At 39.4% G+C, this 25,986-nt stretch overlaps 1 protein-coding gene across 1 annotated transcript in view; it reads right to left on the bottom strand.

The window, feature by feature from the left end:
• The window catches only part of LOC106080951 (kinesin-like protein CG14535), a 436,783-nt gene that overhangs the window by 209,979 nt on the left and 200,818 nt on the right, over positions 1-25,986 (bottom strand). The window contains exons 4-6 of the mRNA XM_059365110.1: positions 24,858-25,254; positions 21,499-21,550; positions 10,348-12,329 (exon numbers count right to left, since the gene is read on the bottom strand). Coding sequence (XP_059221093.1) covers positions 10,348-12,329; positions 21,499-21,550; positions 24,858-24,967 — 2,144 coding nt within the window. The 5' untranslated portion in view covers positions 24,968-25,254. The remainder of the gene's footprint in view (positions 1-10,347; positions 12,330-21,498; positions 21,551-24,857; positions 25,255-25,986) is intronic.

Genomic DNA, 25,986 nt, shown 5'->3' with positions numbered 1-25,986 from the left:
CAGCTACTCCATTCCACTATCCGCAACCTGTGAACCCAGTAGCTCTCAGCTGAGCTTCTTGCTATGACTATGAACACCACTCAAATTGGAGCTGAGACTTCCAACCAATGAAATGCGCGTGCCAGGCAAAGATCTGTTGACGACCAGTGAGATCATGGAAAATTCACCACCACAACTGTTGAGATGGGCTACGGTAAAAGAATTGATAATGGGAAGACGGAGCTTGTCCTCTTCACTCGGAAATATCTGGTTCTAGACCTCGATTAGAAACAGGGCTGGAAGAAAAATACGGAGGCGCCGTAGCCCTTCTACTTCTGCATTAGGATTTGTAGTAGGAAGTGGGGAGGTTAGCCAGAAGACAATTTACTGGAAGCACACGGGCATTGTCAGACTAGTTTGGACACATAGTGTGGGACTTTGGTGTAGTCGAAAGCTATGACTGGACTGGCCTGCATCAGAAGACGGATGCGTTAAGGTCCACACCGCAGGGAGGTTTGGAAGCGATGCTGGGTATGCAACCTATCAAGGTCTTTATTAGGAACTGCGCCGCAAAGGTTGCGCTTAGTCGAATGCAGTGTTTGTAGAGAATGAGTCCTCGGTCTTCATAGATGGCTCCAAGATGGTATCAGGGACTGAGTTACCAACCGAGTATGGTGTTGCCATGGTGTTGCCTCAGTCCACCGCAACGATGCGGTGGACTGAGGAGGGTCTTAAACTACCTGGCACAGAGACCGATACGAGAAAGGATCTTCGGAATTTGGTTTTTGGGGGGGAGAAGTGGGAGTCGAATGCAGTGTTTGTAGAGAATGAGTCCTCGGTCTTCATAGATGGCTCCAAGATAGTATCAGGGACTGAGTTACCAACCGAGTATGGTGTTGCCATATTCCTGTTAAGACTACCTGGCACCGAGACCGATACAAGAAAGAATCTCCGAATTCGCTTTGTCGTGAGGGAGGACTGGGAGGCGAATGCAGTGTTTATAGACAATGAGTCCTCGGTCTTCATGGATGGCTTTAAGTTGGACTGAGGGAATGAGTTGCTATTCACTATGATTACGATTATGGTGTTGCCATACACCTTCTTCTATACTTTGGGTTGGCAAAGCAATATTGTTTCTTCCTTCTTTGGCCATTAGATTTGAAAATGGTTCCTTGATTTTATTGGTTGGTTGTTAAGTTCTAAGGCTGTGGAGAAGAGTTGTAGAAGTTGCAAGGACTGGCCTGCATCGGAATGACAGATGCGTTAAGGTCCACACAGCAAAGAGGTTTGGAAGCGATGCTGGGTATGCAACCTATCAAGGTCTTTATTCGGAACTGTGCCGCAAAGATTGCGATTAGTTAGTGGGAACTTGGCATGTAGGAACTTGGCATGGAGAAAGGATACCGCCACGGTTCCATTTTGGATATCAAGGATGCGGTGGGCAGACTGAGGAGGGTCCTAAACTACCTGGCACAAAGACCAATACGAGAAAGGATCTTCGGAATTTGGTTTTTTGGGGGGGAGAAGTGGGAGTCAAATCCAATGTTTGTAGTGAATGAGTCCTCGGTCTTCATAGATGGCTCCAAGATGGTATCAGGGACTGAGTTACCAACCGAGTATGGTGTTGCCAAATTCCTTCTTAGACTATCTGGCACCGAGACCGATACGAGAAAGAATCTCCGAATTCGCTATGTCGTGGGGGAGGAGTGGGAAGCGAATGCATTGTTTATAGACAATGAGTCCTCGGTTTCCATAGATGGCTTCAAGTTGGACTGAGGGACTGAGTTGCTATTCACTATGATTACGAGTATGGTGTTGCCATACACCTTCTTCTATACTTTGGGTTGGCAAAGCAATATTGTCTCTTCCTTCTTTGGCCATTAGATTGGAAAATAGTTCCTTGATTTTATTGGTTGGTTGTTAAGTTCTATGGTCAAAAACGAGCAAGCGACTCTTGTCCTCTATTAGCATGATCTGCTCCGAGTATCTCTCCACCCTTCGCCTTAAATCTCCACCTATCGACTTAAATCTATAGGTCAGACATGTAGCGTTATTTCTAATGTCTTAAAAGGCGTGCTTCTCTAAACCTACCCCAACGAACTTATTTTTCAACTTTTCTTTACCGCCGTCACCCAAACTATCGTCCATCTTCGTATACGGATCTCACTTCGAGTGTACTGCCCATCTACGTTCTATGGCCAGTATCTTTGTATTTTGTCAATACGCTTTTGAATGTAGCGTATCCTATTCAGTTTCCTATACAAAAATCACTGCCATATACTTATCATTGTCGGATATCTAAGTCATTGTGTTGAGGAAATGTGGTGCTTTGCGTCACCCAATCTTAATTTCTCCAAGACCTGTTGGGCATTCATACAGAGCTGAACTGGACGCCTGCCCTTTAGAACCAGCAAATCCTCTTCTGTTTGAATCCTGAGCAGGTTAGTTGAGGTGTTTATTATTAGGAATGTCCTTAAATTGCCCCAGATTGCGTGGTGCCATGTTCTACTCTATCCCTTATCTTTGTCATGAGATCCACAGTTTGTGCATCTTTTTTTAGCAACCGGTGTATCCAGTCGCTTTGAGACCAGTCAAGTTGGTACTAGTCTAGGGATAGAATCAGTGTGTTACTCGCTCTGTTGAGGAAAGGTGGCACCGAGATAAGCTTTACCTAGTCCCATCATAAGCCATCTGGAAGACCCTTTCGACCTTTCTGCAAAGCTGAGCTGGATTTCTACGCCTTAGAGGCTCCAAATCCTCCTCGTAAACAAAGCCGAATGGGATTTCTGCCCCTTAGAAGCTCCAAATCATTCTTAGCTAGAATCGTAGCAGTTTTTTTGATTTAATTGGAATCTAGTCCTTGCACCACAAAGTGCAACTAAGCTGCTGGCGCTTTATTGTAGGGAGAATACTCATATAAAGAAGTGTTGTTACAATGAAATACTCGTAAATATCGCAAAGAGATCTCTTGGGAATTCTTATCTCAAAAAGTTCAGTAAAGTCCTTATTATGAGATTTAAAAAAAATCTTACAATGTGAATAATCCTTTTCTAACTTTTCTAAGCTGTAAGATATTTTTTGTATGCACGTCAGCATTTAGCCTCACTTAAAGAGTCTTCGGCTTCGGTAAAGAACCTTCAAAAAGAAAAATAATAAAATTACATGTATTTCACCAGCATTTTAAATCCTTTAGGTCCAATTACACACGGCCCTATTTGGTCTTCTCTTTCATGTCATTTTCCTCGTTGCATCATAAAAAACAGCATTCAATGTAATCTTCACCAAGGATCTAGAAAACTCCTTCAACTGGCACATCCTTTCAGAGTTCTATTCATCAATTTTCGAGCCAAACGTTTGCTTTCGTCTTCCACCATGTTCGTGAGCGGCCATTGTCTTTAGGAAACTATTTTAGGATGAAAACAAAAAATTTCCCTAAATACCAGTTTCCCCTTCTGTGCTGTGCAACAGATTCACGAGTGGCATCTAATCTGTATGCATCGAAGCTTTTAAACATTGCAATGCAGTGCTCTTCCTTCCCTTCCTTTTTTACAACAACAAAAAATGTAACAAAGTGGTGCCGCCACTAACGTAAATGAGACAAAAGCTGCCGTATTCCTATTTGGCAAAACACAATAAGCGAAAAAAAAACTAACCGAGTTGTTTTGATGCAGGGCACTTAATTAACACTCCATGTGAAGAAGGACTTAGCCATTGTATGACTTTCACTACTAGTTGAAGGACTGCAAAATATTGCTGAACAATATTCCAAGGGGAAGTTTGGAGGAGTCTCACAAAGCATTGTTGGTTGACCGAATTTGAAAAAAAAATTTTAATTTCAAAAATTATCTTATTAGAAATGTTTCATGGTATGCTAATTTTGTCAAAAATTTTTTTATCAAAATCTTTAGAACTAATTGACAGACATTTTTAATTTTTTTTTTTTTTTTTTTTTTTTTGAAAAAATTGTTTTGTCAAAATTGGTTTTTCTTACATTTTATACATAAATTTTCTAAGAGATTTTCTTCAAAAATTCTCAAAACGGCAATGGAAATGTAATGTATTTTTAAACTTTTTTGTATTATAAACACTGGTTTGATCACAAATAAGAACTTTGATTTTCCGTTTCTCTATTTTGGAAAGTAATTAAAGTTAGTAAATGGGGACAGTAGGAATCCACCAAAGCTTCTTAACCTTAGATTATTTTTTTGGCAGATATATCCAAATATAAACCGATCTGAACCATAAAGGACATGGATGTCGACAAACCTAACATAAGTCACTGCGTCAAATTTCAACGAAAACGGATAATAAATGCGCTTTTTATAGGGCCAAGACTCTAAATCGAGAGCTGTTTCTATAAGGGGCTCCCCTAAAGGCTTAAAAAATTCACTGTTTCAAATTTCAGAGAAATCGGGTAATAAATAAAGCTTTTGTGGGCTTCAGACCCCTTATCGCCAGATCGGTCTATATGGCAGCTATATCTAAATATAGTCCGATCTAAACCATATTCGGGTCGGATATTGGGTGGCCTAAAACTACTCATTGTTTCAAATTTAAGTAAAATCGGTTAAAAAATAAAACTTTTATAGGCTTCAGACCCTTTATCGGGAGATAGGTCTATATTGCAGCTACATCTAAATATAGTCAGATCCGAACCATATTTGGGTCGAATGTTGGGAGTCCCGAAATTACTCACTGTTTAGAATTTCAGTGAAATTGGATAAAAAATAAAACATTTATGGGCATTAGACCCTTTTTCGGGTGATAGGTCTATATAGCACCTATATCTAAATTTAGTCAGATCTGAACCATATTTGGGTCGAATGTTGGGAGTTTTAAAACTTCTCACTGTTTCGAATTTCAGCGAAATCGGATAAAAAATAAAGCATTTTGGGCTATTAGACCCTTTATCGGGAGATCGGTCTATATGGCAGCTATATCTAAATATAGTCAGATCTGAACCATATTTAGGCCAGGTGTCAGGAGGCTTAAGATAACTCACTGTTTCAAATTTCAGCGAAATCAAGTAGTAAACAAAGCATTTATGACCTTTAGACCCTTTATCGGGTGATAGGTCTATATGGCAACTATATCAAAATAAAGTCCGATCTGAACCATACCATCTGAACTTTCAGTGAAATTGAATAAAAAATAAAACTTTTATGGACTTCAGACCATTTATCGGGTGATAGGTCTTTATGGCAGCTGTACCTAACTATAGTCCGATTTGATATATATTAAGGTCAGATATTAGGAGGCTTAAGATAACTCTCTGTTTCAAATTTCAGCGAAATCGGGTTATAAATAAAGCATTTTGGGGTATTAGACCCTTTATCGGGAGATCGGTCTATATGGCAGCTATATCTAAATATAGTCAGATCTGAACCATATTTAGGCCAGGTGTCAGGAGGCTTAAGATAACTCACTGTTTCAAATTTCAGCGAAATCAAGTAGTAAACAAAGCTTTTATGGGCATTGGACCCTTTATCGGGAGATAGGTCTATATTGCAGCTATATCTAAATTTAGTCAGATCGGAACCATATTTGGGTCGAATGTTGGGAGTCCCAAAACTACTCACTGTTTCAAATTTCAGCGAAATTGGATAAAAAAATAAAGCATTTAGGGGCATTAGACCCTTTATCGGGAGATCGGTCTATATGGCAGCTATATCTAAATAAAGCCAGATCTGAACCATATTTAGGTCGAATGTTGGGAGTCCCGAAATTATTCACTTTATCAAATATCAGCGAAATCGGATTAAAAATAAAGCATTTATGGGCATTAGACCCTCTTTCGGGAGATCGGTCTATATAACAGCTATATCTAAATATAGTCAGATCTGAACCATATTTGGGTCGAATGTTGGGAGTCCCGAAATTACTCACTGTTTCGGATAATCGGATAAAAAGTAAAGCATTCAGGGGCATTAGACCCTTTATCGGAAGATCGGTCTATATGGCAGCTATATCCAAATATGGTTCGAGTTAGCCCGTTCAATAGCTTCAAATTTTGCTACTGATTACAGGGTTGCTCTATATGCTGCATTCTTGGCTTCAGTAGCACCTCGACCCTCTTGGTCGTACCATGGGTTTCTTGGAGGGGGCTTCCGGTACCCAAGTACGATGTCACTCTACAGCCTTCAAAATTTGAAGCTATTGAACGGGCCAACTCGAACCATATTTGGATATAGCTGTATCGGTAGAAAAGGAGAGAGGTGAAACGTCTATTCCGCAGAAAAAAAGGAAATGGAAAGACGTGAGTGTGAGCGAATTGAGGTGTACAAGAGTCAGAATGAAGTCCGGAAATTCTACCAAAGAATTAAACATCAAACCGATGGCTTTGATGCAGGCACATCCTCCTGCAGAGACAAAGAAGGAAATTTGGTAACTGACACCGATAACATGCTGAGAATATGGAAAGAACATTTTAACCAACTGTAAGTGTCCGACGTTGGCGGCGAAGAGGATACTGCAGAACCAATCCCTGATGATGGTATAGAATGTTTACCTCCTAGTCAGAATGAGGTCCAAGTAGCAGTGACCCGACTAAAGAACAACAAGGCAGCAGGAGCCGACGTGTTACCCGCTGAACTATTTAAGACCGGAGGCGACACGCTGATAAGGCGTATGCATCAGCTTATCTGCGCGATCTGGCAAGAAGAACGCAAACTCGATGATTGGAACCTCAGCATACTATGTCATGTACACAAGAAAGGAGAAAAGACGGAATGTGCCAACTACAGAGGAATAAGTTTCCTCCCGAGCGTACTATGTGAAAGATTAAAACCTAAAGTCAATGAGACAATTGGGTCCTATCAATGCGGCTTTAGACCAGGTAAATCCATCCTAGACCAGATATTCACACTGTGGCAAATCCTGGAAAAGACCCGAGAAGGACAAATCAACACCTATCAACTCTATGTTGACTACAAAACCGCCTTCGATACTCCTTTTACGTTTGGTATCCCAGCAGGACGAAACTTGCTGATACGCGTTCCTCAGTAAGAATAGGAAAGAATCTCTCCGAACCATTTAATACCAAACGAGGTTTCAGACAAGGAGACAGCCTATCGTGTGGTCTCTTTTATAACCTGCTGGAGAAGATTATGCGAGATGCAGATGTGAATAGATATGGCACACTAATCACAAGAGAACACATGCTACTCGCCTTTGCCGACGACATCGATATCATAGGTCGGGGTCATCGGAAGTAGTAACTGCAGCCTTTGAAAGAATCGAAAGAGAGTCAGTGAAAATGGGTCTGGCGGTAAATTGAGATAAGACGAAATGGATGGTTTCAACTCCCAAAAAGACTTGCACAACCGAGCAGATAAAGAAAATGGAGAAAGTTGGGAACCACAACTTTGAGATAGTCAGTAACTTTATCTACCTCGGCATCGCCATAACCGAAACGAATGACACCAGTTTTGAGATTAAGCGAAGAATAATACTGGCAAACAGATGGTACTTTGGACTAAGTAGGCAGTTTATAAACACGGCCACCTCTCGACAGACGAAGATTACACTATACAAAACACTTATACTACCCGTGTTGTTATATGGTTCTGAGGCATGGGTACTTGTGAAAGCAGACGAGGCAGTGTTTGAAGTGTTTGAGAGAAAAATTCTTCGTAAAATATATGGACCAGTTTGCGTTAATGGAGAATATAGGCGTCGTATGAACCACAAGCTGTATGAGTAATATGACGACGATAGCATAGTTACACGCATCAAAATACAACGGCTGCGTTGGCTAAGTCATGTTGTCAGAATGGATGAAGAAGCTCCTGCAAAAAAGTCTTTTGAAGGCAAACACGGTGGTACACGCAAACCGGGAAGACCAAAAGCTCGATGGAAAGATCAAGTTGTGGGAGACACCTCGAAACTTGGCGTCAGAGATTTTAGAATGAGCGCAGAAGATCGAAGCGCTTGGAACGCTAGTCTACGTTCAGTTGGTGGAACAAATATTCTGTCATAGCCAATTAAAGTAAAATAAGAGTGATGACAACAGACAGACGGACGGACGGATAGACGGACAGACACACGAACATAGTTAAACCGTCTTAGAATTTTACGACGATCCGAAATATATATACTTTGTAGGGTCGGAAATTGATATTTCGATGTGTTGCAAACGGAATGACTAAATGATTAGGGGGTATATAAAAAATGGTTTTATACCCTCAACAATAGGATGGGGGTATACAAATTTTGCCACCCCTCGAAACATGCGTCAAAGACCCCATAAGGAATTTATTTTTGATTATCATGACATTTTAAATCGATCTACCCAAGTCCATTCGCCTGTCCGTCTCTCCGGTACATACGAGTATCCTTTTAATATGACTTCTAACAGCTGTCTTGACTTCTTGTGCCACTAGAGGGCGCAATTCTTATCCGATTTGGCTGAGATTTTGCATGAAGTGTTCTGTTCTGACTTCCAAAAAATGTATTAAGAATGATTCAAATCGGTTCATAACCTGATATAGCTGCCATATAAACCGATCTTGGATCTTGACTTCTTGAGCCACTAGAGGGCGCAATTCTCATGCGATTTGGCTGAGATTTAGCTTGAAGTGTTCTGTTATGACTTCCAACCACTGTGCTAAGTATGGTTTAAATCGGTCTATAACCTGATATAGCTGTCATATAAACCGACCTGGGAACTTGACTTTTTAGGCCTCTAGAGGGCGCAATTCTTATCCGATTTGGCTGAAATTTTGCATGAAGTGGTTTGTTATGACTTTAACAACTGTGCTAGGCATGGTTTTAATCGGTACATAGCATGATATAGCTGCCATATAAACCGATCTGGGATCTTGACTTCTTAGGCCTCTAGAGGGCGCCATTCTTATCCGATTTGACTCAAATTTAACATGAGGTGTTTTATTATTACGTCCAACAACTGTGCTGAGTATGGTTTAAATCAGTTAATAACCTGATATAGTTGCCATATAAACCGATCTTGGATCTTGATTTCTTGGGCCACTAGAGGGCGCAATTCTTATCCAATTTGGCTGAAATTCTGCATGAAGTGATTTGTTATGACTATAAACAACTGTGCTAGTCATGGTTTAAATCGGTACATAACCTGATATAGCTGCCATATAAACCGATCTTGGATCTTGACTTCTTGAGCCACTAGAGGGCGCTATACTCATCCGATTTGGCCTAAATTCTGCATGAAGTGTTTTCTTATGACTTCCAATAACTGTGCTAAGTATGATTTTAGTCGATCTATAACCTGATGTAGTTGCAATATAAACCGATCTTGGATCTTGACTTCTTGATCCACTAGAGGGCGCAATTCTCATCCGATTTGGCTGAAATTCTGCATGAAGTGATTTGTTATGACTTTAAACAACTGTGCTAGTCATGGTTTAAATCGGTACATAACCTCATATAGCTGCCATATTAACCGATCTGGGATCTTGACTTCTTAGTTCTCTAGAGGGCGCAATTCTTATCCGATTTTGCTGAAATTTTGCATGAAGTGTTTTGTTATGACTTTCAATAACTGTGCTCAGTATGGTTCAAATCGATCCATAACCTGGTATAGTTGCCATATAAACCGATATTGGATCTTGTTTCTTGAGCTACTATATGTCGTATGTGTCCAATATGGTCTAAATCGATTTATAGCCTGATACAGCTTCCATATAAACCGATCTCGCGATTTTGCTTCTCGAGACCCTACAAGGCGCAATTCTTATTCGAATGGACTGAAATATTACCCAGTGACTTCTACTATGGTCTTCATTGATGGTCCGCATCCCTGATTTCAAAAAAATTATTTTTTTTTTTTTGAAGATTATTTTTTGTAAGTAAATGGGGACAGTAGGAATCTACCAACGCTTGTTGACTTAAAAATATGTTTTCGCTTATGTTTTCAATTTAAATATTCCGTTTAGGTGACTATCAGTTCGTTTAGAGTTTTTGTTCTATTTTTAAAGATTTTTTCATGAGTAGTTGGGGACAGTAGGAATTTCCCATAGTTTTCAATATTGAGTACTAACATTGTGTTACCACACGCCACGCCGTTCGGACTCGGCTATAAAAAGGAGGTCCCTTATCATTGAGCTTACGCTTGAATCGGACTGCACTCATTGATATGTAAGAAGTTTGCCCCTGTGCCTTAGTGGAATGTTCATGGGCAAAATTTGCATTTGCATGGGGACAGTAGGGATTTACCCAACAAACCCAAGATTTGACATTCCGCATCCCTATTTTCAAAAAATCTAATTAAACATCCACCCTTTTTCACTCTCCCCTAAATCACAAAATTCCCTACACCCATTTATCTTCTTTCAAATTCAAAAGTATCCCCCTATTTGTTGTTGCTACGTTTTTGTAATAAACTTTACTCACCTGGCATAATAGGCGGCTGCAGCCATTGCTTGTGCCGTTTCAAGACTGACTTCAATCTTTTTGCCATGCCGGTAGGGCAATTTGGCCGTGCCATCCTGTTCGAGTACCAACACATCCTGAAACTCGCCCGTATCCTCTTCGAATACGATGGGCAGGGCTGAGGGTCTATTGTTGCGTCCATTATTATTTTGCAAGGCCGTAGCCGTGGCAGCTGTAGACGAGCATGGCTGATGGAGGCCGCCACCGTTGGTGGGCAATAGGCCAGCCTGCTGCAGGGTCTGTTCCACCGAGAGTTGTTGCATGACTTCCTGTTCATGCTCCTCCATTAGGGATGAGAAGCTTTCATTGGGTACGCTTGTGTTATTATTGCAGGAGGTAGTTGAGGCATTTGTAGCTGCACGTTGGTGTGGGGCATTTTCATCGTGGGCTCCCAAAGGATGTTCACGCGTTGCATTGCCTGTCGCCTGGCAAGAAGATGCAGAGGAGACATGTTTTGGCATGTTATTATTTAAATGTTGCCCACCATTGCTGTTGCCTTCGTTGCTGGCATTTTGGTTCATTTTCTGGGGCTGATGTGCATTCTTCTGTTCCCTCAACTGCTGATACAGCATGGATTTATGTTCTCCATCGGCTTTGGTTCTTTGCTGGGGATTGTAGGGATATGACGGCGTCATTTTCGGCGCTGCACCATTGGCCGCCAGAAGTGGTGGCGGGGCCACATAAGCGGGCGGCTGATTGTGCGTTAATTTGCTGCCATGTGACGCTTTCTTATCCACATCCTTGTCATGGCTGGACTTTTTGTGAGATTTATGTGCTCGGCCATTGGTGCCGGAGGCACTGCCAGATGTTGCAACGCCACCTTGGCTGGCCATCAATTTCTTCTTGAGCAGACGCGAGGGTGGCAAGGGTGGGGGTGTTGCCTGATTCTGATTACGTTCGGGCGGTGGCGGCGGCATAGGTGGCCTCTCGCGTATGGTTTCATAGACATGATTTAGGGGAGCTGGTGGTGGTGGTGGATGTTGCGATTCCAGCAGGAAATATTTTTTGGTATCCACCGGTTCCACATAGGAGTCGGAAAATTGAAAATGTTGTTGATAATTGGCGCCCGACGTGGGGGGCGCTATGATTTTATTAAAAGTCCTTAAGGGGCCCTTTTGTGACCATTGCGTAGGCAGGGGAATTTGAGGCCTGGCAGCATTTCTTTGTTGCAGCAAAAATTGCTGTTGCTGTTGTTGCAGCAGCAATTGTTGCTGCTGTTGTTGTTGCTCACTTTCCACAAATGTCGTATGGCTCAACAAGTTACGCTCGTATATATCGTTCAATAGATTTGTGGCATTTTTCGAAATGTGATTGAACGATGATGCTGCCGCCTGCATTTGTGGATGTTGTGAAGGATGTTGTTGCTGCTGTTGTTGTGTTGTTTGCTGTTGCTGATGTGGTTGCATCTTTTGATGTTGGATTGGTATGCGGCTCATTGCCTGTGTATTGAGGGATTTCGTTTGCTGTGAATGTTGATGCGGTTGCTGTTGAATGTGGCCATTGTTTAGACGTTGCTGAGTAAGACCAGCCTGCATAAACTGCTGCTGCTGTTGGTTGTTGGCAGGCATTTGTTGATGTTGAATGTCATAGCTGCCTACACCTACACCAACACCACCACCACCACCACCAACTCCACTTCCCATGACCCCATTTGTAGCATATCCTGATGCCACTGAGGCTTTATTGGACTTTGGCAAATTTGCAATGTTTACCGTGTAGTAGGGTTGTTGCAATTGCATTTGCTGTTTTTGTTGTTGTTGTTGAAATTGAATTCTACGTTGTTGTTGATATTGTTGGTATGTGGGCTTCATTCCTACTCCTCCTGTTGAGGCGGTTGTCGCCGCCATGGTCCCTTGAGTATGGACAATGGCTGCTGTAGTTCCGTTGTTTGCAGCCATATCGTTTCGTTTTAAGCCCGCATGTCGTGTCCGATGAACAGAGGCCTGGAAAACAACAAATATGTTAAATATTTTGTTAATTACTACACATTTTTCAATCATCAGTTTGCAATGGAGATTAAAATCATTTGCTTAAATTAAACTTTAACCTGCATTGCATAAAGTGGGTAAAGAGAGTGAAAGGAGTGAAAGGAGAAACATGGTATATAGGAAAAAAAAAACAACAACAACAATTGTAGTCATTCGCTGCAAGCGAAAATATAAATTGAAAAATGAAAATGTTGCCATAAGGGAATGGTTTGCAAACTAGACGACATGCCTACTAAACCATTCTACTAGCAAAAAATTAACCTTAAAGAGAAAAGAAAAATAGATTCAGAAATTTTGCAGCATTTGAGCTGATGTCAATTCTACCTAGCAAAAATTATTGGGTTGCCCAAAAAGTAATTGCGGATTTTTTAAAAGAAAGTAAATGCATTTTTAATAAAACTTAGAATGAACTTTAATCAAATATAGTTTTTTTACACTTTTTTTTCTAAAGCAAGCTAAAAGTAACAGCTGATAACTGACAGAAGAAAGAATGCAATTACAGAGTCACAAGCTGTGAAAAATTTTTCAACGCCGACTATATGAAAAATCCGCAATTACTTTTTGGGCAACCCAATATATTTTTATACCCACCACCGTAGGATAGGGGGTATATTCATTTAGTCATTATATCATTTCATGATATCAAAATATCAATTTCCGACCCTACAAAGTATGCATATTTTGGATCGTCGTAAAATTCTAAGACCATTTAACGATGTACGTGTGTCTATCTGTCTATCCGTCTGTCCGTCCGTCTGTTGTAATCACTCTAGAGCCTTCAAGAATTGAGATATTGAGCTGAAATTTGGCACAGATACGTCTTTTTTGGAAAACGCTGGTTAAATTCTTGAACTGGCCAAATCGGACCATATTTGGATATAGCTGCCATATAGACCGATCTCCCGATAAAAGGTCTAAAGCCCATAAAAGCTTTATTTTGTAACCGATTTCGCTGAAATTTGAAACAGAGGGTTATCTTAAGCCTCCTGATATATGACGTAAATAAGTGTCAAATCGGACTATATTTAGATATAGCTGCCATATAGACCGATCTCCCGATTAAGGGTCAAAAGCACATAAAAGCTTTATTTTTTAAGCGATTTCGCTGAAATTTGAAACAGAGGGTTATCTTAAGCCTCCTGATATCTGACCAAAAAATGTATCAAATCGGAATATATCTAGATATAGCTGCCATATAGACCGATCTGCCGATTAAGGGCCTGAAGCTCATAAAACCTTTATTTTTTAACCGATTTCGCTGAAATTTGAAACATTGAGTAGTTTTACGACTCCTAACATAGGACCCAAATATGTTTCAAATGGGACTATATTTAGATATAGCTACCATATAGACCGATCTCCCGATTAGGGGACTAAAGCCCATAAAAAAATTATTTTTTAACCGATTTCGCTGAAATTTGAAACAGTGATTAGTTTTACGCCTCCTAACATAGGACCCAAATGTGGTTCAGATCGGACTATATTTAGATATAGCTGCCATATAGACTGATCTCCCGATAAAGGGTCTAGAGCCCATAAAAACTTTATTTTTTAACCGATTTTACTGAACTTTTAAAGAGTGAGTAGTTTTAGTCTTACCAACATCTGACCCAAATGTGGTCCAAGTCGGACTATATTTGGATATAACTGCCATATATACCGATCTCCCGATAAAGGGTCTAAAGCCCATAAAAGCTTTATTTTGTAACCGATTTCGCTGAAATTTGAGACAGTGAGTAGTTTGAGGCCGCCTAACATAGGACCCAAATATGGTTCAGATCAGACTATATTTAGATATAGCTGCCATATAGACCGATCTGCCGATTAAGGGTCTCAAGCCCATAAAACCTTTATATTTTAACAGATTTCGCTGAAATTTGAAACATTGAGTAGTTTTACGCCTCCTAATATAGGACCCAAATATGATTCAGATCGGACTATATTTAGATATAGCTGCCATATAGACCGATCCCCAGATAAAGGATCTGAAGCCCATAATAGCTCTATTTATTACCCGATTTCGCTGAAATTTCAAACAGTGGGTAGTCTTAGTTCTCCCGACATCCGTCCCAAATATGGTTCGGATCGGACTATATTTTGATATATTTTCCATACAGACCGATATCCCGTTAAAGAGTCTAAACCGAATAAACATTTTATTATACCCTCCACCATAGGATGGGGGTATACTCATTTTTATACCCTCTACCATAGGGTGGGGGCATACTAATTTCGTCATTCTGTTTGTAACTCCTCGAAATATCAGTCTAGGACCCCATGAAGCATATATATTCTTGATCGTCATGACATTTTAAGTCGATCTACCCATGTCCGTCCGCCTGTCCGTCCATCTGTCTGTCGAAAGCACGCTAACTTTCGAAGGAGTAAAGCTAGCCGCTTGAAATTTTGCACAAATATTTCTTATTCGGGTAGGTTAGTTGGGATTGTAAATGGGCTATATCGGTTCACGTTTTGGTATAGCTGCCATATAAACCGATCTGGGAACTTGACTTCTTGAGCCGCTAGAGGCCGCAATTCTTATTCGATTTGGCTGAAATGTTGCATGTTCAAATCGGTCCATAACCTGATATAGCTGCCATATAAACCGATCTTGGGTCTTGACTTCTTGAGCCTCTGGAGGGCGCAATTCTTATCTGATTTGAATGAAATTTTGCACGACGTGTTATGCTATGACTGCCAATAACTGCGCCAAATATGGTTCAAATCGGTCCAAAACATGATATAGCTGCCATATAAACCGATCTGGGGACTTGATTTCTTGAGCCACTAGAGGTCGCAATTTCTATCCGATTTGGCTGAAAATTTGCAAGACGTGTTTTGCTATGACTTCCAACAACTGTGCTGAGTATGGTTTAAATCGGTTCATAAACTGGTACAACTGCCATATGAACCGATCTGGGGTCTTGACTTCTTGAGCCACTAGAGGGCGCAATTATTATCCGATTTGAATGGAATTTTGCACGAAGTATTTTGTTATGACTTCCAACAACTCTGCTGAGTATGGTTTAAATCGATCCATAACCTGATATAGCTGCCATATAAACCGATCTGGGGTCTTGACTTCTTGAGCCGCAAGAGGGCGTAATTCTTATCCGATTTGGCTGAAATTTTGCAGTAGTTGTTTTATTATGACTTCCAACAACTGTGCTGAGGATGGTTCAAATCGGTTCATAACCTGATATAGCTGCCATATAAACCGATCTGGGGACTTGACTTCTTGAGCCGCTAGAGGGCGCAATTATTATCCGATTTGAATGAAATTTTGCAAAAGGGTGTTTTGTTATGATATCCAACAACTGTGCTGAGGATGGTTCAAATCGGTTCATAACCTGATATAGCTGCGATATAAACCGATCTTGAATCTTGACTTCTTGAGGCACTAGAGGGCACAATTGTTATCCGATTTGGCTGAAATTTTGCATGGGGTGTTTTGTTATGAATTTCAACAACTGTGTCAAGTATTATTCAAATCGGTTTATAACCTGATATAGCTGCCAAATATACCGATCTTGGATCTTGACTTCTTGAGCCACTAGAGGGCGCATTTATTATCCGATTTGAATGAAATTTTGCACAAAGTATTTTGTTATGATATCTAACAACTGTACCAAGTATGGCTCAAATCGGTCTATAACCTGATATAGCTGCCATATAAACCGATCTGGGGTCTTGACTTCTTGAGCCACTAGAGAGCGCAATTCCCATCTGATTTGGCACAAATTTTGTACAACGGCTTCTCCCATGGCCTTCAATATACCTGTACAATATGATCTGTATCGATCTAAAGCTTGACACAGCTGCCATATAAACCGATTTCCCGAATCGGACTATAACTTGATAATACTTCTCCTCCTCATCCGTCCATATTCGTTATTCTTTGTTTGCCTAAAAAGAGATACTGCGCAAAGAACTCGACAGATGCGATCCATGGTGGTGGGTATATAAGATTCGGCCCGGCCAAACTTAGCACGCTCTTACTTGTTTTTTATCTGACTTCGTTGATTTCATATTTAACTTTAGCTGTCATATAGACCGACCATCAGACAAATTTTCAATGGTGGTTATCTTCTCCTATTGCTGGCGCCATTTGTGAGGTACTTTGCCATGTAAAAACTTCACCCCAAAGAGGTGTCGCTCCGCGGCACACCGTTCGGACTCGGTTATTAAAAGGAGGTCACTTATCATTGAGCCTAGAATTGATTCGGACAGCACTTATTGATGTGTGAGAAGTTTGCCCCAGTTCCTTAATGGAATGTTCATGGGCAAATTTACATTTGTCATATAGGCCGATGTGCCGAATAATGGTTTGAAGCTCATACTACCAGATTTTGTTGAAATTTGAAATATAAAATTGAATAGTGACTTATACTTATTAGACCACTCAATATCCGTGTCGATTTTTGGTGCATAAGTTATGCAATTTTCACCGGATTGTGACGAAATGGGGTTTTCATATATACACGAGGTGGTGGGTATCCAAAGTTCGACCCGGCCGAATTTAATGCCTTTTTATTTGTTGTATTTTAAATTTATTTTTATATTATATAGACAGTAGATGGGTACAGTAGGAATCTAGACTGCAAGACCTACATATATGCATGAACGTTAGCCAAATATTTCACTTCATGAATATGCCTCCCTTACAAATTCATGCAACTTTCCTCATTAACTTTTTCCCAAATAGTCTGCAATTCGAAACAAAACTCTTTAAAGTCTCTAAAAATTTTGTGAAAATTTTCCCATAAAATCGTTCGACCCCAAAACGTGCATCCATGTTGATTTTGTAACCCAAACAAGAACACGTAAGGCTACAAGATAATGATGAACGGCAAAAGAAAAAAAGACTCATGTAAATGCCCAATTTTATGACAAGTGCAACATGAAAATGTTGTGTTGTGTGTGTGACAGACAGCTAGGCCCCCATAAAACTCTTTTGGTAGCCAGCAGCTCATCCCAATGTGGCTTCCTTACTAGACCCCTTCCATTCCTTCTTGGCACAATCCAGTCAATCATAAACCGAATGAAGAATATCTTAAGCACTACGCACTTTTTTCTGGATATTTTTAGATTTTTTAGTGGCTCCTCTTTGTTCGACAAAGACAATTTCATGGATAGCACCACCATACATCGTCATCGTCATCAGCAATTAATTTGGACACCATTAAACCAAAAAGGAACCTGGTGTATGTTTAAGTGGATTTCATAGAATTTCCAAGAGTTATGGTCTTCGGTTTTTTTTTTCTTGAGTGGTGTAGAATTTTTTAAGGAATTTTTGAGTGATTAATGCTAATTGAAATGGAAATGAAAAAGAAAATAATGCCATGCTCATGACATTGGCAATTAGAGGGAGGTAAATTGGGAGGAAAACTTTTGGAACATATGAAGGCAGAGTCTGTGTGTGCTTTTTTCTTTACGGTTTGAAAAGAGCCATAAAATTTGAATTTGTGTGGGGGGAAGAATATCAGCAACAAAAAAAAAATTTATAATAATTTTTAATTGATTAATTGTTGTTAAGATGGCTTTATAAAAAACAAGTAAAAGCGTGCTAAGTTCGGCCGGGCCGAATCTTATGTACCCTCCACCATGGATCGCATTTGTCGAGTTCTTTTCCCGGCATCTCTTCTTAGGCAAAAAAAGGATATAAGAAAAGATTTGCTCTGCTATTAGAGCGATATCTAGATATGGTCCGGTTTGGACCACAATTAAATTATATGTTGGAGACCTGTGTAAAATGTCATCCAATTCGAATAAGATTTGCGCCCTTTGGGGGCTCAAGAAGTAAAATAGAGAGATCGATTTATATGGGAGCTGTATCGGGCTATAGACCGATTCAGACCATAATAAACACGTATATTAATGGTCATGAGAGAATCCGTCGTACAAAATTTCAGGCAAATCGGATAATAATTGCGACCTCTAGAGGCTCAAGAAGTCAAGTCCCCAGATCTGCTTATATGACAGCTATATCAGTTTATGAACCGATTTGAACCATATTTGGCACAGTTGTTGGGTATCATAACAAAATACTATGTGCAAAAATTCATTCAAATTAGATAAGAATTGCGCCCTCTAGAGGCTCAAGAAGTCAAGACCCAAGAACGATTTATTTGACATCTATATAAGGTTAAGGACCGATTTGAACCATACTTGGCACAGTTGTTGGATATCGTAACAAAACACGTCGTGCGAAATTTCATTCCAATCGGATAAGAATTGCGCACTCTACAGGCTCAAGAAGTCAAGACCCAAGATCGGTTTATATGGCAGCTATATCAGGTTATAAACCGATTTGAACCATACTTGGCACAGTTGTTGGATATCATAACAAAACACGTCGTGCAAAATTTCATCCCAATCGGTTAAGAATTGCGCACTCTAGAAGCTCAAGAAGTCAAGACCCAAGATCGGTTTATATGGCAGCTATATCAAAACATGGACCAATATGGCCCATTTACAATACCAACCGACCTACACTTATAAGAAGTATTTGTGCAAAATTTCAAGCGGTTAGCTTTACTCCTTCGGAAGTTAGCGTGCTTTCGACGGACAGACGGACGGACAGACGGACGGACAGACGGACGGACATGGCTAGATCGACATAAAATTTCACGACGATCAAGAATATGTATACTTTATGGGGTCTCAGACGAATATTTCGTGTAGTTACAATCAGAATGACGAAATTAGTATACCCCCCATCTTATGGTGGAGGGTATAAAAAAGTAAAAAGGCATTAAGTTCGGCCGGGCCGAACTTTGGATACCCACCACCTCGGGTATATATGTTAACCACCTTTCATCAAAATCCGGTGAAAATTACATACCTTATGTCCCATAGCAGTTATATAGAAATATGTTCCGATTTGGACCAAGTACTAATAAGTACAAGTCATTCTTCAATTGTGTATAACCGAATGCTGGTCCTTTTAGTAGTTATATCTAAAAATAAACCGATCTGAACCATATACGACACGGATGTCGAAAAGCCTAACATAAGTCACTGTGTCAAATTTCAGTGAAATCGGATTATAAATGCGCCTTTTCAACGGGCCAAGACTTTAATTCGAGAGATCGGTTTATATGGCAGCTATATTCAAATCTGGACCGACTTGGGCCAAATTAAAGAAGGACGTCGAAAAGCCTAACACAACTCACTGTCTCAAATTTTAGCGACATCGGACAATAAATGCGCCTTTTAAGGACCCTAAACCTAAAATCGACAGATCGGTCTATATGGCAGATCTGAACCGATCTGTGCCATATTGCAGAAGTATGTCAAGGGACTTAACCTAACTCACTGCCCCAAATTTCGGCGACATCGGACAATAAATTCCCCTTTTATGGGCCCAAAACCTTAAATGGAAAGATCGGTTTATATGGCAGCTATATTCAAATCTGGACCGATTTGGGCCAAATTGAAGGAGGACGTCGAAGAGCCTAACACAACTCACAGTCTCAAATTTTAGCGACATCGGACAATAAATGCGCCTTTTAAGGACAAAAAACCTAAAACCGACAGATCGATCTATATGGCAGCTATATCCAAATCTGGACCGATCGGGGCCAAATTGAAGAAAGATGTCGAAGGGCCTAAGAAAACTCACTTCACCAAATTTCAGCAAAATTGGATAATAAATGTGGCTTTTATGGGCCTAAGACCCTAAATCGGAGGATCGGTCTATATGGCAGCTATATTTAAATCTGGACCGATCTGGGCCAAATTGATGAAGGATGTCGAAGGGTGTAAAACAACTTAATCTCCCAAATTTCAACAAAATCGGATAATAAATGTGGCCTTAATGGGCCTAAGACCCTAAATCGGAGGATCGGTCTATATGGCAGCTATATCCAAATCTGGACTGATCTGCGCCATATTGCAGAAGTATGTCAAGGGGATTAACTTAACTCACTGACCCAAATTTCGGCGACATTGGACAATAAATGCCCCTTTTAAGGACCCAAAACCTTAAATCGAGAGATCGGTCTATATGGCAGCTATATTCAAATCTGGACCGATCTGGGCCAAATCGAAAAAGGACGCCGAAGAGCTTAGCGCAACTCACTGTCTCAAATTTTAGCGACATTGGACAATAAATGCGCTTTTAAAGGACCCAAAACCTAAAACCGACAGATCGGTCTATATATAGTCCGATATAGCCCATCTTCGAACTTAACCTGCTTTTGGACAAAAAAAGAACCTGTGCAATATTTCAGCTCAATATCTCTATTTTTAAAGACTGTAGCGTGATTTCAACAGACAGACGGACAGACGGACGGACATGTCTAGATCGTCTTAGATTTTTGCGCTGATCAGGAATTTGTATACTTTGTAGGGTCGGAAATGAATATTTCGATGTGTTGCAAACGGAATGACAAAATGAATATACCCCCATCCTTCGGTGCTGGGTATAAAAAATGCTCAATATTGCCTATATATTTTTTTATACCTTCCATCATAAGGATTCTACCGTAGCGGAGAGGTTAGCATGTCCGCCTATGACGCTCAACGCCTGGGTTCGAAACCTGGCAAAAATATCAGAAAAATGTTCACCGGTGGTTATCCCTTCCAAATGCTAACGATATTTGTGAGTAAAATTTTCAAAGAGGTGTTGCACTGCGTCGCACCGTTCGCACTCGCCTATAAAAAGGACGTCCCTTATTGAAATATGGTCTTTATATCCCATATTTATAAAAAAATGGTATTCCATACCCATTTGCAGTTGTCTGTCCGAGCTCTCCAATTCACTATTTACAACCTTTGCAAATATTTTGAGATGTTACAAACGAAATGATGAAAATTTATACAATAATCTATTATTGAAGGTATCTTATTTCCATATACTATTAGTGACGGTAATCCAACCTCCCAGTTATTACATTTTTAAGGTTGAGTTCAAATACAAATACTGGGAACAGTTTGAATAGAGTATTTCACAACCATACAGAATAGTGGTACCCAACCAGTTATTCTTAAAAATATTTGTGTCACCCTATGTTTGAATATTTGTAAACTATACCAGTGCCAAATGCATCAATTTATTTTTGCTTGTAGGGTTTACTGACAATATTCTAAGAATTTAAAAAAAAATATTTCAAATACTTACAAAAACTGCTGGAGTTGTTATCGAAGACTGTGATGAATCGCCATCGCTGTGCCTGTAAAAAGAAAGAAAAACAATGGGGAACAGATATTTAATAGATACATGGTGACAAGTTTTAGTATTTCGACATTTTGATAAGTACTAAATAGTAAGGCCAACAACCTCAAGTTTGCGTGAAGGTTTTATTACATTAATACAGATGGCGCACACTCAGAAAGTTTGGCAGTTGTGTTAGCAAAGTCAACAACCTCAGAAAAATGTTGCCGCTGGGAAATTTAATGGGTTATGACTGGGAAAGGAATGATTTTTACATAATTTGGGTATCTAAACATTAATTTTCAAACTATAGCACAGTGGGAGAACATAGAAAAAAATCTAGTAAAAATATGCCATGTGAGAACGTGTAGGTAAGGATTGAAATTTGAAATGGTTAAAGCTTATGTGTTAGCGAGATTATGTGCAAAATTACAAGGCTCTATGTTGTCCGGGCGCCTTTTGGCAGGTCCCTATTGGTGGTCACATTTGCATTTGGAAAAATTATTCGGGTTATCAAATCTTTATTTGTGGTACGATTTTCAAAATTGTTTATTTTTTGCTAGATAGTAATCAAAAATCCCTAACGAAAAAAAAAAATTCTAAGAAAAAACGAATAGAGATATCTTAGTTTAAATAACTAAAAATAAACTCTGTCCGATTTTTTTCTAAAAAAATCCCAAAATACCCCTTTTAAGCAAATATGGTTTCAAACTCGGCATTTTTGGAAATTTGCTGTGTAGACTATAAATATTGTAAAGTGAAAAAAATTAAATGGGGTCAGGAGACATATGGAGTAAAAAATATATGTGGCCTATTGGAAGATCTGGGCTTTTTGAACTCGAGGCGTTTTTCCAAATAAATAATCGGTCTATATATATTTGTTTGTGAGGGTTTTGGCGTGGGACGGCCGCAGAGGTTCTACATAGCTCACTGAACAAAATTTCAGCAAAATCGGATTATAAGAGAGAAAGAGCTTCAAAGGGGAGTTCGGTCTTTATGGGGGATATAACAAAAAATGGTCCGATATAAACCATATTAGGCACTGACTTTGAAAAATTTCAGCGAAATCGAGCAATGAATGATTTTTGTATGGATCTTAGGCCTAGGCGCAGAAGCTAGCGTGTGCGGCTATGACGCCGAAAGCGAAAACGGTTAATCAACTCGGTTTTTATGGGCCTGGGACCTTAAAACCGACAGACGAACGGACGAACGGACATGCCAAATCGTCTTAGATCAAGAATATATATTTTATAGGATCAGAAATTAATATTGCGATGTGTTGCAAAGGGAATGACAAATTAAATATTCTCCTATCCTGCAGTGGTGGGTATAAAAATAGTGATTATCTATCGATTTAGTAAATATTGATATGTATCGATTCATTAAATATCCATCGAAATCTAACGATTAAAGAAAAATCGATGTTTATCAATTTAGTATATATCGATGGCCATGGTTTAAAAAAAATCAATGTCAACGGTCTAGTAAAAATCGATATCTATCGAGTTTGTAAAAATCGATATCCGTCGATTTAGCAAAAATCTATACCTAACGAATATGCAAAAATCGATATCCATCGATTTAGTGGAAATTGATATTAATTGATGTATTAAAAATCGTTATCTATTGATGTAGTAAAAATCTATATCTAACGATTTAGGTTAGGTTAGGTTGAAAAGAAGGGATTTAGAAAAAATCGATTAAGTAAAAAATCGATTAAGTAAAAATCGAAATCTTACGATTAAGTAAAAAATCGATATCATTTTGAAAAAAATTCTTTTTGTCGATTTGGTCAATAATGTCTTTATCTATCGATTTAATAATAAAATCTGTATCTATCGATCTGGTAAAAAACGATATTTATCGATTGAGTAAAAATCGGAAATGACGAAGATTAAGTAAAAAATCAATATGAATCGATTTAGTAAAAATCGATATTAATAAAAACCGATATTAATCGATTTTGAAATCAAAAAATCGATAAATGTGTGAAGTCTTGGTTTAAATCAAATCTATGCTAAAAACTAACGAGAAACGCAATTTGTTACAATAATAGTATTAACCAATTTGTATACCCACCACCGAAGGATAGGGGTATATTCACTTTGTCATTCCGTTTGCAACACATTGAAATATCCATTTCCGACCCTATAAAGTATATATATTCTTGATCAACGTAAAAATTTAAGACGATCTAGACATGTCCGTCCATCTGTCTGTTGAAATCACGCTACAGTCTTCAAAAATAGAGATATTGAGCTGAAATTTTGCACAGATTCTTTTTTTGTCCATAAGCAGATTAATTTCGAAGATGGGCTATATCGGACTATATCTTGATATAGCCCCCATATAAACCGATCGGCCGATTTAGGGTCTTAGGTCCATAAAATCCACATTTATTATCCGATTTTATTGAACAGTGAGTTGTGTTAGGCCGTCCGATATCCTTCGTTAATTTGGCTCAGATCGGTCCAGGTTTGAATATAGCTGTCATATAGACCGATCCTCTGATTTAAGGTTTTGGGTCCATAAAAGGCGCATTTATTATCCGATTTTGCCGAAATCTGGGACAGTGAGTTGTGTTAGGTCCTCCGACATCCTTCGTTAATTTGGCTCAGATCGGTTCAGGTTTAGATATAGCTGCCATATAGACCGATCCTCCGATTTAGGGTCTAAGGCCCATAAAAGCGACATTTATTATCCGATTATGCTGAAATTTCGGACAGTGAGTTGTGTTGGGCCCTTCGACATCTTTCTTCAATTTGGCTTAGATCGGTCCAGGTTTGAATATAGCTGTCATATAGACCGATCCTCTGATTTAAGGTTTTGGGTCCATAAAAGGCGCATTTATTATCCGATTTTGCCGAAATCTGGGACAGTGAGTTGTGTTAGGCCCTTCGACATCTTTCTTCAATATGGCATAGATCGGTCTAGATTTGGATATAGCTCCCATATACACCGATCTTTCGATTTAAGCTTTTGGGTCCATAAAAACCGCATTTATTGTCCGATGTCGCCGAAATTTAGAACGGCGAGCTAAGTTAAGCCCCTCAACATACCTCTGCATTATGGCATAAATCAGTCCAGATTTGGATATAGCTGCCATATCTTTCAATTTAGAGTCTTAGGCCCATAAAAGCCAAAGCTATATCCAGATATTGACCGATATAGCCCATCTTCGAACTTAACCTGTCTATGGACATAAAAAAGAATACTACGACTATAGACCACCAGCTGAAATTTTAAGGGGTTCAAATTTTGAAGTATAAATCTTAAAACCTTCAAAAGTCCTCATGACCCATTGATCATGGGTAAACAAAACTTACCTATTGCTGTCCTCCAAAGCCTCCAATCGCTGCTGTTGTGCTGCTGCTTTGCCACTGCCACTGCGACGATTCGCCCTTTGCGAGCGATTCGATTTAGAACGTTTTAACATTTCGCTTCGTTGTCTACACTTTCGTTGTAAAAAATTTTTCGAAATAAAATTTTTACAAGACTAATGATGTCGTTGTTGTTGTTGTTGTTCGTTTATTGTGCCTTCAGTTGCGACACTGTTGTCGTTTACTTGAAGTAACATTCATCAACCTTTGTTTTGTAATGTACTCCAGGGGGTAAGTGAGTAGTGGAGCAAACCACATCGATAATGATGGCAGTATTGTAATGTTTTGGTAGTGTTGCTCCTAGGAGACATGAACATTTGAACATCAAACTAGAAGAAGTTATCTGCAAAGATATGAAAGACACAAAACAAATATGAGCATTTTCATTAAAAATTGAAAGCAAAAAAAAAAAACCCTAAAAAAAACAACAAAAATAGGAAGAAAAAATCTTTTCATTATTGTCTAAAGATTGAAGTCAAAGATATGGTAATGAAAAAACAATTAGGGTAGGCATGAATTGTAGACGAAGGTTGGCTATTGGCAACTATTCTTTAAAGGTGACCTTTACAAGAATTGAATGCGGGTGGATAGGAAAAGCAAAAATACAATAGGTACTCGTGTAAACGTACTTCGATAAAGATTAACAAGTAAAAAGGATTTAAATTCGGCCAGGCCGAACTTTGGATACCCACCACCTCGGGCATATATGTAAACCATATGTATGTAAATGTAAACCACCTTTTGTCAAAATCCGGAGGAAAAATTCATACCTTATGCCCCATTGCAGCTATATTGAAATATGTTCCGATTTGGACCCAATACTAATAACTACAAGTCATTGTTCAATTGTGTATAACAAGGGTATAGTGTGCACAGAGCTGATAGATTACGTCGTGGTGGGGCGGCACCGCTCTGTATGTGAGAAACTACCTGAATACTCAGTTATGTATAAAGTCTAACCCAGGTGGCCCAAGGTTTTTGTTGAGGTGTCTGCTGCCGATAACAAGCTTCTAGTGGGGTGCGTTTATAGACCGAACAACCGTACGGATACGCGAGATATTTTCTCTGTCCTTGA

The sequence above is a fragment of the Stomoxys calcitrans genome, chromosome 3 (genome assembly GCF_963082655.1).
Source record: "Stomoxys calcitrans chromosome 3, idStoCalc2.1, whole genome shotgun sequence".
NCBI classification, from domain to species: Eukaryota; Metazoa; Arthropoda; class Insecta; order Diptera; family Muscidae; genus Stomoxys; species Stomoxys calcitrans.
The sequence above is the reverse complement of the archived record's forward strand: the minus strand, read 5'-3'. Positions and strand labels throughout refer to the sequence as shown.